This window comes from Marmota flaviventris, chromosome 3 (assembly GCF_047511675.1).
Source record: "Marmota flaviventris isolate mMarFla1 chromosome 3, mMarFla1.hap1, whole genome shotgun sequence".
In the NCBI taxonomy this organism is placed as follows: Eukaryota; Metazoa; Chordata; class Mammalia; order Rodentia; family Sciuridae; genus Marmota; species Marmota flaviventris.
The window spans coordinates 70795068-70810210 of NC_092500.1; the positions used below are offsets into that span (position 1 = coordinate 70795068).

At 36.0% G+C, this 15143-nt stretch overlaps 1 protein-coding gene across 4 annotated transcripts in view; it reads right to left on the minus strand.

Moving 5' to 3' along the window:
- Positions 1–15143, minus strand: part of Ano6 (anoctamin 6) — a 191987-nt gene that overhangs the window by 71892 nt on the left and 104952 nt on the right. For all 4 annotated transcript variants that reach the window (XM_071609945.1, XM_071609946.1, XM_071609944.1 and 1 more), the window contains 2 exons: positions 14923–15051; positions 387–452 (listed from right to left, as the gene is read on the minus strand). In XM_071609945.1, the coding sequence (XP_071466046.1) occupies positions 387–452; positions 14923–15051 (195 nt within the window). The remainder of the gene's footprint in view (positions 1–386; positions 453–14922; positions 15052–15143) is intronic.

A 15143-nucleotide genomic window follows, 5' to 3' on the forward strand; every position in this document is an offset into this window, starting at 1 on the left:
AAGTTTCTTAGAAGGACTTTCAGAAGGTTATTTCTGGGTGATTAAGATTCAGATGATTTTTATTTTCCCTATTTTTACATTCTCATTTTTACCATAAACTATTATTTTTATAGTTAAAAAAACTTCTAGAAGTTTCTTAAAGGAAGAAATAATCTGTTGTACAAGCGTTCATTATTAAATTCCTTGGCTATTAAAAAAATTTGTTGTCTTTGATGAGAAAAAAATAATATCTGCTACAGAATGTCAATTTTGACTAACTCCTTTTCCAGTCTATGACAGCATCCTGGCCAGGACTGCACATTGCCACTGACATCCTTGAATTCCAAGTGCCATGCAAATTCCCAAGAACATAGTCAGCTGAAGCTGGCAAAGAGACTACCACTTACTGATCTTGTTGCTTCTAGTTGCAGTCCGTGGCAGATGAGGTTAGATTCATATGCTTGTCTTTTTCTCTGTCAAAAAAAAAAAAAAAAAAAAAAAAATTTTTAGACCTTTATTTTACCAAAGGCAGAAAAAACAATTTTGTTTCATTAAAAAAAAAAATGATACAAAAGCAAACTAGTTTGGTCCTGATAAAGAGATTCATCTGCTCATAATGGAACTGAAGCAATGAAGCTGCTCTCTCTATTGGTGATTTGAAGGTGTTGGGTCTCCAAAGAATGATGGGCATGCTTTTGCATTTCCCAAAACTCTGGAGGACCCTTGGTTGTCCTGTTGGAATTTCTTGCCCTTTGAGGTAAGTAAAAGTCTCTTGCCAAAAAGGACTTTTTGGCTCCTAAGAGTATACAAGAGGTTTTTTTTTTTTAATCCCATTCTCTGATGTCATTTTTCAGTGTTAAAGATTTCAAATTTTTTAAAATTTATTTCCATACTAGGCATTCAAATGGTTTAATTATTAAATGTGTAGCTTTCATCCTGAATGCTGAACATCACAGATAATTTTGAAAAAAATCAGAGAATTTGAACTAAATTATTCATGAAGTTATAAACATCTGAATCGATAAAATAGGGAATTAATTGATAATATATCTGTCCATGTCACATGGCTGATTCCAAAGATGAGAGTATACTGCAATTACTGAAATTCGATTATAGATGACGAGGCTTTTGCCAAACTAATGAAAGGAAAGCATGTAAAAGTAGAGACTTGTTTGACCTTTCAAAGATCACATTTGATGATGAAGCAGTTATCCTGCTTTAGGAAATGAAAATGCGTACATATAAAGGTTAAGAATACAAGATCTGAACCAAAATGCTTAGGTTCAAACTCCAGTCTCATTACTTATCACCTCTATGACCATGACAGGACACTTTTAAAAACCCTGTGTCTCTCTCTTTTTTTTTTCATTTACTAAACAGAGAAAACCTCACTAGAATCCTTTTTAGACTCTCATAATGTCATGACTTAGGTGACATAAAGCATGTGAACTATAATAACCATTTCCAATAATGACAGGAAATAAACCAGACCAATCTTTCACTGAAAAAAATCTGTGTGTGTGTATGTGTGTGTGTGTGTGTGCGCTTTTTACTATTTCAGCAGTCACAAGTTAGGGTGGAACTGCTGGGTCAAGGTCAAGGCAATCCACAGGTCCAGCAGCCTGGCCTCCTTACCCAGGGAGCACCATTCACCATCTGCCTACTATGAAGTTGGGGTTGAGCTGCTGCGGCCAGGGACAATAAAGACAGCATAGAATTCACCTAACAAATGTGACATAGATGATGCCATATGATAAAAGATAAAAAAATATACCTGGTGTTGGGCTAAATTTGAATCTTGACATGTTTTGCAGAAATATCCTACACAGAAAATTGTTTTATTTAATAATCTGTTACACGGCACATTTATTGCTTGTAACACTTAGAGCTTACACTAAAGTAACTTACAGGAGGGTCAGTGAAAGCTGCGACTTCCCTTAAAGTGAGCAAGCAACTGGCCTAAAAATTCTGGAGTGGGGGGTGGGTGTGGGGGGGTGCGGAGCACTTGAAGTGCCACTCTACTCCCAGCAGGTACTCATATCCTCTTGACTTCTCTGCTCACCACCATCCCTTCAATTTGTCCTGGGGAGATTTTCAGCTCTTTCTACCTTTCTGGTGCCATATTCCCAGTCTCAACTTGGGAAGTTGACCAGATTCATTCCTCTTCTTATCTAAGAGGCATTTTTTCACTCAAGATCCGAATCCTCATATTTTGATTCTTGTATGGTTTCTGATTACTCCTTTATTTACCATTGAGTAAAAACACTTTGATCCTGCAAACAGTGTTCAACATAGTGCTTGACACAAATTATATGCTTAATACATGATTGTTGAGAGAATATACATGGTCTTGGCTTGCTGTCATGTTAGTGAGTCACTGTCAACTGAGGTTTAAAAATATTAAATGAAAAATTCCAGAAATAAACCGATTTTAAAAAATTATTTAAAATAATGTGTACACTGCTCTGGTTTTATGCAATGAAATCTCATTCTGCCCCATCCTGCCCAAGATGTGAATCATTCCTTTATGCAGAGTAACTACACTGTATACACTACCTATCCATTTATCACTAAGTAGTCATCTTGTTTATAAAATGGACTATCGCAATATCACAAAGCCATGTTCAAGTAACCCTTATTTTACTTAACAGTGGCCCCAAAGCACAAGAATCTTGATGTTGGTGATTTGAATATGCCAAAGAGAAACCATAAAGTACTACTTTGAAGTGAAAAGGTGAGAGTTCTTGAATTCATAAGGAAAAAAGTCATGTGGTCGAGGTTGCTAAGATCTACAGTAAGAATGAATTTTCTGTGAAATTGTGAACAAGGAAAAAGAAATTCATGTTAGCTTGATGTCACACCTCAAACTGCAAAAGTTACAGCCACAGTGTATAAGACATGCTTAGTTAAGATGGAAAAAACATTAAATTTTTGTACCTATGTATAGGAAAAAACATTGTATATATAGAGTTTGGTACTACCCATGATTTCAGGTATTCACGGGGTGGGGGGGGGGGTCTTGAAATGTGTTCCCTGAAGATAATGTGTGTGGGGGTGGCTATTGTACTAAAAAAAAAAAAATTATTAATTCATTCTACAAACATTTCCTGAGGTTCCACTATTTTCTAGGCAACCTGCAAAATACTGAAGAATCAAAGAATTTATTCTATTGTTACAGATAATTACAGAGAAACTCAGCATCCAGTGATCTAAGACTTCCTCTCAACAGAAAGACTGGAACATTTATTCTTGTATTTCATGGCACTGTAATAGCTATCTATTACATGAAATACAAGAATAAATGACCACCCAACATTTCAGCTCCTACTATATCTATTATAACAGATAAAAATGTACACACTCCTTTTTCTGGTGTCTTGTGACGTTCAACTACCAGCAGAAGAGCTATACTTTGCCAATCAGACCACCCATTCCAGACTCTGAATGGGAAGCTAGAGACACCAAGGAGCCAGGCCAAGCAGAAACATTCTGGGGTGGATGAGAGGGCAAATGCCAATTCCAGAGACTGAAGAAGCAGAGCTTGTGGCAGGACTACTGCTGGTCAGTGGGTGTCCATGGTGCCAACGGCAGCCCTGTGTCCAGGGCAGTAACCACACTTTGTTTCACAGGCTGTCTGTGAAGAACTGCTTCTGCCCTGTCTGCTGGCTGCCTCGACTCATTTATCTGTCAAATTCTTTAGGGGAATCTATGAGCTCCTAACATCTTCCTGATAAATTCCTTATCTATTAACTTATAGCTATTTTCGTTACTTTCAAGCAACAGCCCTCACTGAGAGCATAACCATGAACTAGGGAAAACCTGTTACCCTGAAACCAAATCACTATAAACAGAGGAACAAGTGTTCTGCAAGGATTGGACACCATGAGGCCTTCTCCTTCAGGGGAGGTCACTCACCCTGAGGATGTGCATGGGGAAGCTGACATGCTCTCACTAGCAGGCTGCAGCAGGACCCGTGCCTGTATCTTCTATACCCTATAGAAGATAGAAATTTCACAACTGGGATATGAAGGCTCAGGCCAAGGGCTTAGAAAAATAGGAGAATCAGAAGAGAGGCTTCTCTAAGGCTTAACAGGTATTTAAGATTTAACTGCTGGTAGGAAACAAGTCAAATAACTACATTAACTGGCCTTGTTACAAGTTCACAGTTGCCATCACAGTCAGGCCTACCACAGTGCACACCTATCTCCTCTGTGGCTCCTAGCCACCTGCCAGGGAGCGTTCTACATTTCCAAGGTGCTCCTCCTGCTGCATATCTAACTTGCAGACCAGCATGCTCCGCAGGGGACCTACCTACCTTCCTTCCTTACAGAGGAGATGGCAGCTGCTCACTGTGAACTCATGCAGGTTTCCTTCTTTCTACCTATTAATAGCTAGACATCATCTGTCTTGATATCTGAAGTACATCCTTTTATATCTCTTCTTGAGTTATGTAATGTCTCTATTTCTCTCTTCATTGCGCTCTCATTGCTCTTATTCCCCAGCCAACAAACATTTCAAATGCTTCTTATTCTTAAGAATTTTAAATCTTTCTATGACTCTGCCTGCTCTTCAATTACTACCTCTCCCCCGGAGATGTTAGTTTTTATGTTTAAAGTATCATTAATGCTCAGAACAGGCCTACAAAATGAATGTCAGATGAATGAATAAACTGAGCAGATGGTTGGCCGATAGCTGCCTATCACATAGAAATGGAGTGAGGTGTACAAGGTACCACTGTACAACAATTGCGCTCCCTTGTTCTTAGTCCCCCGACTTTTCCATGAACCTTCATTTGTATTACCTGATACAATGAGGAAAAAGTACATTCTATTCCTGGAATGTACTAGCATTAGACAGCACAGAAACGTCCAGAGCATGAACTGATTCCTAGACACTTTGGGAGTTTGAATTACGAGATGACAAAAGGGGTAAGGTCCAGAAAGCTGGGCCATTCTGTCATCAAACATACCAAACACAAACTACTCCCGTCTTGATCATATCAGTGACATAACATGAACACAACAAACTGAATAGTACAGGCTAGATCTGGTGCCTTCTCTATATGGAATTTCTAAACTCAGGCTACAACTCATCACATTCAAGGAGCTCTTTCCTCTCAGATTCTACGCTACAAAACGATACCTTCAGCTTTTGCAACTTTGGTTTCCCCTCTTATCTTTGGGCATACTGGTTATTTTCAGAGAATCAAAATTCAAATGCTAGCTCTGCCACTCACTAGCCTGGAGACATTGGGCAAATAACTTCAACTCAAAGCATCCTTGGTTTCATCGCAAAAATCAGAGAAGAAATAGCTTCATCTTGAAGAATTAAATGTGATTCTGGGTATAAACTATAAAACATGACACTTGGCATATAATAAGCCCTAGAAATCATTAGCCACTATCATTAACCTTTCTCTGCCTTCCAAAATGCTCAGCTTCTCTTAGACCCTAAAAAAAAAAAAAAAAAAAAAAAAAATTATCCTGCAAATGTACTAGAGACTTGCCTTTCCCTTTTAATACAAATATTTGTCAAAGTCGACAATCGTAACTCATTCTGCAGCCACACTGTGTATCCAATGACCCCAGTCCTTCCAGGGGATACCAATGACCCCCATTTTTACAGGAACTCTGAAAAATGGATCTTTTTATGTAAATTTTTTATTTATATATGACAGCAGAATGCATTACAATTCTTATTACATATAGAGAGCACAATTTTTCATATCTCTGGTTGTATACATAGTATAGTCACACCAATTCATGTCTTCATACATGTACTTTGGATAGTAATGATCATCACATTCCACCATCATTAATAACCCCATGCCTCCTCCCTTCCCCTCCAACTCCTCTGCCCTATCTAGAGTTTGTCTGTTCCTCCCATGCTCCCGCTCCCTATTCCACTATGAATCAGCCTCCTTATATCAAAGAAAATATCCAGCATTTGGTTTTTTGGGATTGGCAAACTTCACTTAGCATTATCTTCTCTAACTCTACAAATGCCATGATTTTATTCTTTTATTGCTGAATAATATTCCATTGTGTATATATGCCACATTTTTAATCCATTCATCTATTGAAGGGTATCTAGGTTGGTTCCACAGTTTAGCTATTGTGAATTGTTCTGCTATAAACATTGATGTGGCTGGGTCACTGTAGTATGCTGTTTTTAAGTCCTTTGGGTATAGACCAAGGAGAGAGACAGCTGGGTCAAATGGTGGTCCCATTCACTATTTTCCAAGAAATCTCCATACTGCTTTCCATGTTAGTTGCACCAATTTGCAGTCCCACCAGCAGTGTGACATGAATAGAGGGCCTACATCTTAGGAGCAAATCTTTACCCCTCACACATCAGATAGAACACTAATCACAAGGGTATATAAAGAACTCAAAAAGCTAAACACCAGAAAAAACAAACAAACAAAAAAACAAATAACTCAATCAATAAATGGGTCAAGGACCTAAAGAGAGAGTTCTCAGAGGATGAGGTACAATCAATCAACAAATACATGAAAAAATGTTCATCATCACTAGCAATTAGAGAAATGCAAATAAAAAAATCACTCTAAGATTTCATCTCACTCCAGTCAGAATGGCAGCTATTATGCATACAAACACGAATAAGTGTTGGTGAGGATGTGGGGAAAAAGGTACACTCATACACTGCTGGTGGGACTGAAAAATGTATATTAACACTGAATCACTTGCCCTTCCCTTCCGGACTCATCTATTCTACTTGGCATCCTGGTCCTGGGACTAATTATCTGGTAACTGATGAATACATATCCTTTTCATCCCCTGAAGGGGACAGATACCTCTTCATCTCTCTTCTTGCTAGCCCCATTTCTATGAATAATAAGAAAGGTCACTGTGGAGCGTGAATAGCACATGTGACTATCAGAGATGCAGACAACATCAGAAACATTTCCCTCAAACTCATTTTAAAGCCTTGATAATATCCTCTCAGGGAGACGTACTGTATTTATTTAACCAACCTCAAATTATTACATATTTGGATTGTTTCTAATTTTTCACTATTATGAAAATCCTTGTAGAACAATCTTTGTGCATCCTTTATTACTTCCTCAGGATATAGTACTAAGAGTAGAACTGTTAAATCAAAGAGTGTATTCAATTTTAAGTTCTTTAATATGTATAGCCATACTGCCTTCCAGAAAGGTTGTACTAATTTATCTCATTTTAGTTTTTATCTAGTTCTTTAGAAACAACTCCTGAGATGTTTACCTGATTTATCTCGAGGTAATTGGTAGACCTTGGAGTTAGCTTATAATGCCCTCTATTTCACCACCAACTATAAATACTTGAACAGTTGAATCAGGATAGGACATTTATATTTGCTTAAACATGTTATTATATCATCTTGGTGTTACTTTAATAAGACAGTTCTTGTTATTTTCTTTTGGCATGGCAATTCATGAAAAACCAGTAGAATATTTTAAAAATTGATCAAACCAGATCAATTTTTTTAGTGTGTCAGAAAGCTAAAGTAAATTAGTATATGTGTTGTACTGGTCAAACAGGCACATAACAGGAAAAGACTGCCTGCTTAAGAAGAGATTGCTTAAGTCTTTAATATGAAATCATCTTTACTTCTCTGTAGAATTTACACTTGCACAAGTAACTCTTCCTGACATTTGAAAAATTAGTGTAGAGCTAGCTGTCTACCATGTTAAAAATGAAAGATAATTACTAGTGCATATTGGCTGACACAGCCATTGCTCAATAAATATTTGTTGAATAAATGAATATCTGAGGCCATACAATTTTTAACCAAAAATTATCTATGAGCCTTGTTGGAAAACCTTCCATATAAGATCTGAACCTAGCCTATGGCATATGATTTGTATTTGGCAGCAGAAAATGATTAAACTAGACTTACTAGCTTTAAAAAAAAACACAAACTTGTCATAAATTAAATTGTGCTATAAATTCCTGTATCTCTAGGGGAGCAAATTCATCTGCATTGCCATTAGATTTATTTTTTTAATTTTTTATAACCTACTAGAATTCTATTAAAGCCAAAGTGACTGCTTTGAGGACTTATGTACATTACAAGAAATATACACGATTCTATTACTGCTGGTGGAGAATGTTTCCAAGAGCTCCACCAGCCCTTGGTGAAAATGGACAAGAGCACCTACCAGTGTCCAGAAAGTGAAATTTTATTTATACTTCTTTTAAGAGATGGATAAAGCTGTCAGAAAAATAAATAATAAAGCAATCAAAATCACAAAAGACAGACTGGCACAATTAAGGCAGTTTTCTGTCCCTAAGTACCTTAGATTACACATTACACATCTCATTTTGGCTTAATAAAGTCACTGTTGTAAAGGACTTGCCTGTGAATTGCACAGTAATAATACTGATTGTAAACACCAATTCCTAACATTTTCTTCATAGCACCCAGCTTTTTTGGTGTCAAAAGCAGGAGGAGTTGCAATGACTAAGTACAAATTGGTTGATATTAATGAAATATGCACAGATAATTTCAAATGTTCTTATAGCTCTGCTAGGCAAAGTAATGATGTTTGTCATTTTATTTTCCACTTGTTAACCTTTGTTAATCCTTCAATAATGCACAAAAAATAAGTCCAAGATACTTAGTTGCTGCAAAAAATTACTAATTACTTTACGTGCTATTTTATTAGTTACATATCATGTGCTCCAGAAGGTTTGTAAGAAGAATACAGAAATTATTTAACCACAGCTTAATTTAAATTCACTTCTTGGCAACAAAACATTTCCTGTTAGTGGATCTATATGAAGAGGAATTTACTCAAGTAGGTAAAGTGTGTTCAGGAGGGGACAGATCCTTTTAAATGATAAGCACAGAATGGAATCAAATAGTTAGATGTACTTTTTAAATTAACATTTTGGGTATAATTACACAGGAATAAATACTTACTGTGAATAACCAGGAAAGCAAATTTTTAGAGAAGAAAAAAAAATCACTATAATCTAACTGCTGAGATAACCACTGAAAACATTTTATATGTTTGTTTTCTAAAGTCATCTGCTTATAAGAACAACTTGAAGAGCTTTCTAAACTGCAGCTTCTTGGGTCCCTCCTCTGGAGATCCTGATTCAGTAGGGATGGGATGGGGCCAGGACAATCTATTTTTAGCTGGATGACTCTTCTCATCAGACAAGTGTAAGAAACCTTGTTCCTATGACACACGCAAGAAGCTATTCTTTTGTGATTCTTTTTCCCCTTCACACAATTTCCATATGAGAATTTGGTATAATTGATTTTTGCCAACCCTGTACCCTTTTACATATGATCTTTAAAAAGGTGAGACACAGGTGACTGTTAGCAGTAGAACAAATGATGGCTTATTTATTTAAACCCAAGGCTAGACTTCACGAGGAATAATCCAGAAAAAAAAAAAAGTATTCTCTTCTCCATATCTTTGTAAATATCTTGCTAAGGTTCTCAGTGAATTGAAATGGAATAATCAGATTTTACTTCCCAAGATTTCATTGCCCTCTATTTTAAAGGTTTGAGCCCAGGGATATTTCCCATTTTGGAAATAAGCATCAAGATTTGGATTTGTTGCTTTTGTGCTGAGTACTCAAAAATAAAACCAAACATGCTTAAACCAGCAACACATTTTGTGGCTGTAATTTGAAACTGCTGATTCTAATTTAATTTATTTCTTTTAGCCTCCAACCTTAGTATATGCAAGTAGGGTGAAAGCAAGGAAAAAGATAAAAATATAAAGATTGTATTCATCTAAAATATTAAGGAATCAAAGCTAGACCTGGATTTCACTCCCTGTAATGAAAGTCAGAACATCTATCAAGTTACCCGGGAAGGTAAAACCACACAACACTGGTTGCCATTATCTCCTCTCAGGCTATTCTAACATCAGCTTCAACTTTCCAATTCATGGAACGTGCCAAGTATGTCAAACTCAGGAAATTCTGTACAGTGTTCTATTCCTTATAGTTTCTATCTCCTCCTTTGCCATCCCCTTATATTTCAATATAGAGAAGTTAGGCAATTTTCATTCTATTCAGTCATGCCTTCTGCTTTAGGAGGCTCTGTAGGATCCTCCAGATCACTGCATTTCTTTTGAAGAACCAGCTTTATTTACATTGTATTGAAACTCTAGATCACGTTATTGACAACATTCTCTGATTTTCTTATGCAAATAGGAAGCTCAGAGACAATTTTGCAACTGACCTTTAGCTTCTGAACAGATCTTATGGTTTATAATAAATAATTTTATTAGGCATGCATACTTCATTTTATTTTTCTTCCTTTATACTTCTTTCATCCTGATTATTCATCTAATTACTTTTATTTTTGAGATATTTCCATAAGTAACTTCAAAGTTTTTTTTAACTTTCCTAATATTTCTTTATTTTAATTGAAAGTTAAAAATTCTATAAATATTTGTCATTTAAAACATGTTATTTAAAAACAGGTATACATTGCAGAAGACTAAATTGAACTAATATGCATTACACATATTTTGTGTGTGGTAAGAACACTTAAGATCTAATCTTTAAGCAATTTTCAACAAGACAGTACATTAGCAAGCTATAGTGAGCATGCTACATAATAGATGTTTTGAACTTACCTCTTCCAGGCTGAAATTTTGTATTCTTTAACCCCTGGTAACCACCATTTTATTCTCTACATCTATATGTTTAACATTTTTAATACTCCACAAATAAGCATCAAATATTCATTAACGTAAACGTTTAATGTAGTGTTAGCATAGACAGCATATAACTATGAAAATTATATATATCTTTAAGGCCAATAAGAATCAATTTTTGAGTTATCTATATTGTTAGTTACTACCTCAATCAAAAATAACCACATACAGTCAGCCCTTCATATCCATGGGCTCTACATCAACAAATTCTACCAAATGAGGATGGAAAATCTTCGGGGAGGGGGAGGGACTACTGTACCTATACTAAATATATTCAGATATTTTTCCTCACCATTATTATCTAAACTACACAGGACAACAAATTTACATAGTATTTATACTATATTAGTCATAACACATAATCTAGAGATAATATAAAGTATATGGGAAGATTTGCATAGGTCACATGCAAAAACTGCCATTTTATATAGGGGACATCAGCATCTCGGATTCTGGATCCACAGGGATCATGGAACCAACCACTTGTGCATACCAAGGAACAACATCTTGTACTTAAAACTTAATGAAGACCTGTGTGCAGTGGTGCACATCTTTAATCCCAGCGGCTTGGGAGGCTCTGAGCCACATAGTGAACCCTGTCTCAAAATAAAAAATAAAAAAGGGCTGGGGATGTGGCTCAGTGAATAAGTACCCCTGGGTTCAATCCCCAGTACCCCCCCCCCCCAAAAAAAAAGCACCAAAAACAAAAACTCAAAACTGATAAAGCCTAAAACTCAGTTATTATAAAAAGGTCCTAGGAATCTAGGACCAAAAGCGAGCCCTTTTAACTTCTTAAGAAAAATTTAAAAATTTACTGCAAGTGTGACATTTAAGGAAATTTTGTGAACATTCCCATTAAATCATGAACAGTACAATAGTAGTGTCTGTGTGTTGCTGGTTTTGTTCTAGAGATCTTAACCACTGCAATTGGACAAGGAAGATATGTAAGACAGCAAAGGACAAGCAAAACTGTCATCATTTGTAGAATGACAAAAACATTTGTATGTGTTTAGTGTAGATGCCATTTTTTCTCTGTGAATATTTTCTATCTGCAGTTGGTTTAATCTGTGGCTGCAGAGCTAACAGATATGGAGGGCCAAACGTGATAGACTGAGGAATAAACTATAACAGACAATAGACTGCTAAGGGCCCTTCTAAGGGCTTCTTGTCTTTAAAAGGGGGAGGCATGAGAAAGGATGTCCCCTCTTTCTGCCTCTGGCTACCTAAAGTTGTAGCAGCCAACTTACAACCAAATGAAGTCAGTTAAGGGAGAGCCAAATACTGAGGATGGCAGGGTAGAAGGATGGAATGGCCTCATAAAGCTAATAAATTCTCTAGCTTAGAGATGGTTCTATATCCAGACTATTTGTTAAATGAGAACAAAATTATTTTCTTCCAGCATTTAAGCCATTTTGAACTTAGTTTTCTTGTGACTTGCAATGAAAAATACCCAGACTGATTCTGTGCCAAGCATAGTATAAGCTGAAATGAGTGCTTATGGAAATAGTTTATACAATTCCCCATGTAAAATCTACATAAAAAGATTTCATGCTATTAAAGAAAGGTGTAATAGTTCTGAAGTGATTTCACTACATAAGGAACAAAGCTACATGCTATTGGATGTTTGGCTAGAACAGGATTTTCTCTTGCTCATGAGGAGATAAACAGAGGCTTAAAAGGCTGTATCTGTGTTTTTGGTGTTTGTGGCCCTATTATTTCTATATTTCTACAGCACTACAACATGTTTAACAACAGTTTTTCAATAAACCCTGGTGAAGTCGACCTTAGTGCTGTTTTAGGAAATCAATATGATTTACACATATTTTTTCTTTCAAAAGAAACAGGAGTTTGAAATTGCCTTCCCTTGGTATTGTCCTAAATCCTCAATAAGCCCTGACAAGGAATATGATAGAACTTGAAAATGTTTTTCAGATTAAAAGAAAAAAAAAACATGATTCCAAAGTTGAACTTTGAATTTTGGTAGCGTATAAATTAAGTAATATGTACAAGTACAAACTGAAAATACTTCAAAGCACAGATAATAAAAACCAGCATCAAGGTATACCAATCCATGGATTCAAGGATTTCCAAAATTAATGATTATTTTTTCCTCCTGATTTATAAGGGTTATCCTGGAACCTATGTTTTTTTCTAACACAAATGCAGAGTCTATTAATAATGTAAGTAGCTCTAGGGCCCCTTCACCATGGCAGTAAAGCTCTTGTCTAAAACCAGAACTGTTTCCTTTATACTTTAATGGGTTAGCTCTGTTTAACTTAACTTTAGTCTCAATTCTGCTCCACTGGCATATGGACGCTTAATGAATATTTGATAATGGTGACTATGACTGCACAGAATGTCTTAGAGTCCACAGGAAAAGTACTCTAAGATATTTTGCTCCAGTGATAAAATTGTCTGAGAGCCATCTCTTTTCATAAGCCCCAAATACGATGAGAGGAAGACACATAAATGAACTATTTGATATAGGCTAAAATTTATGTAACACTAACATATGTTATTTTACCTAATCTTATTCATATTCCCAGGGACTAGGTATTGGGACCCCATTTTCCTGAACGTAAGATGCCACTGAGTATGTGGTGAGCCAATATTTTATGTACCAAAAATAATAATTTTGTCCAATAAAAGTATGATCACCATTTATATACCAGATGCAATCTGATTTCAGAGATGTCAAAATGTAAAAAAAAAAAAAAAAAATTTTTGAAAAAAAACACAATATTGATAAGAACATTTTCCTGGTAACTACCCTGTCACAAACAATGCTTTCTACCTTCCTCAGGCCCGAGTGATGGAATGTGAGCACAATCCCTGCAGTGACTTCCAGACCAAGGTGGTGAAGAAGCAGGAGTTCTTTCTCCGTCCTCTCTCTCATCTTATCTACTATTTGTGTTGATAGGATGACCCTGAACTACCTGTTGAATGTATCCGAGCCTCTGTGTTGGCTGGGACCCTTAATGACTTCAAGGACAGAGCCCAACCCCAAACCACATGCCAAACACAATGTCACCTTTAATTTTGACATAGCAATAAATCTTTTTATTGTTAAACCATTGTCCTCTGAGAACTCATTTGTTAAAACTAGAATTACTCCAACTAGTGCAGTGGCAGAATTAAAATGTAAATTGCAGATTTCCAAAGTCTGGGGCTTATTCTGTTGCAACATGTAAATACAAAACTCCAAACTTAAGCACCTCCAAATTTAAACACATAAATAAACCAAGACTAATTGTTCCATTTTTAAAAATGTTTCTTTGCTTAGTTTGTTTAAAAAAAATTAATAGACTTGAGATTGTTATATTTAAGGGAGAAAGTACAGAGAGGGACAATTAAGGTCATGTGCATGTCATAACACCTATGTGAGGGGTGGGGAATAAAGACCAAGGGAATGATTTCCAAAATGAGTAAAGTGATGCTTATCAGTGTGCACTCCTTTCATCCTGTTTGAGAATAATGCAATTTGGGTTTAGGTAAAGAAGTCCCAGGCAGTTGTTATAACCCTGGCCTACTGCTTCAATATCTCCAGATAAGTACAGCCCTGTTTCCTGAAACAGCTTGAAGCAAAGGAAAGGGAGAAGGAAGCAGCCTGAGTGGCAAAGGATGAAAGGGGAGAAAAGGAGGTAACAGAAAATACCAGTAGCCAAGAGCTCATGTTCTAGATTCAATACAAGAGTTTGAACCCTGGCTCCACTACTATTCGGATCAGCATCCATAATCTTGAGTCATTATTTAACCTCTCTTAAGGGTCAACTCTGTCATTTACAAAATGGCGTGATTACAGAACTCAGTTCATGGTGTGATGAGAATTAAATGAGAAAATGCATGCAAAACACACCTACAGCACTTGAGTGAGCATACACTGGAAGCTAGTTGCTACACTGTCGTCACTAATCTTTAGCTTCCTTTTCTACCCAGTTGCAAATAGCCAGGTTTGCTTTAATAGAAGTCTGTTCTTCACAGTAGAAAGCACAATTCCTTCAAAGAAAGTCAGCCTTCAGTATGAAACCAACTGAAGTTGATTTCTGAAGTTTCTCTGAAGAAGTTTCTATTTCAAAATTTTTAAAAAATTGTTAATATGTCTTGAGGGAACAAGAGTACAGAAAATAATGAAATTATGTTTGGTAAATGATTTTTCAACACCAATATCACTTTATTACTTACATAAAAATAACACTTCTTTTTCATTTTACAATATTATAAGGAATAAAAAAGAAAATAGAAAAGAAACTTACCCTTTGTTTTTCATTTGTACCCTTTTTATTGGTCTCTTTTCTACTTTCATCTTCATACACTAAAACAAAGTCGATTCTTCTCTGACCATCATTAAAAAATAGGGAGTCAGGTTTTCCATTAAATTCTTCCTGTGTGGGATTAAAAAAAAAATTGTAATATAACTTTTGGGAAAAGTTATAAGTGTTTTTCTTCTAGCTTTTATAGATTCATCAATCTGCTT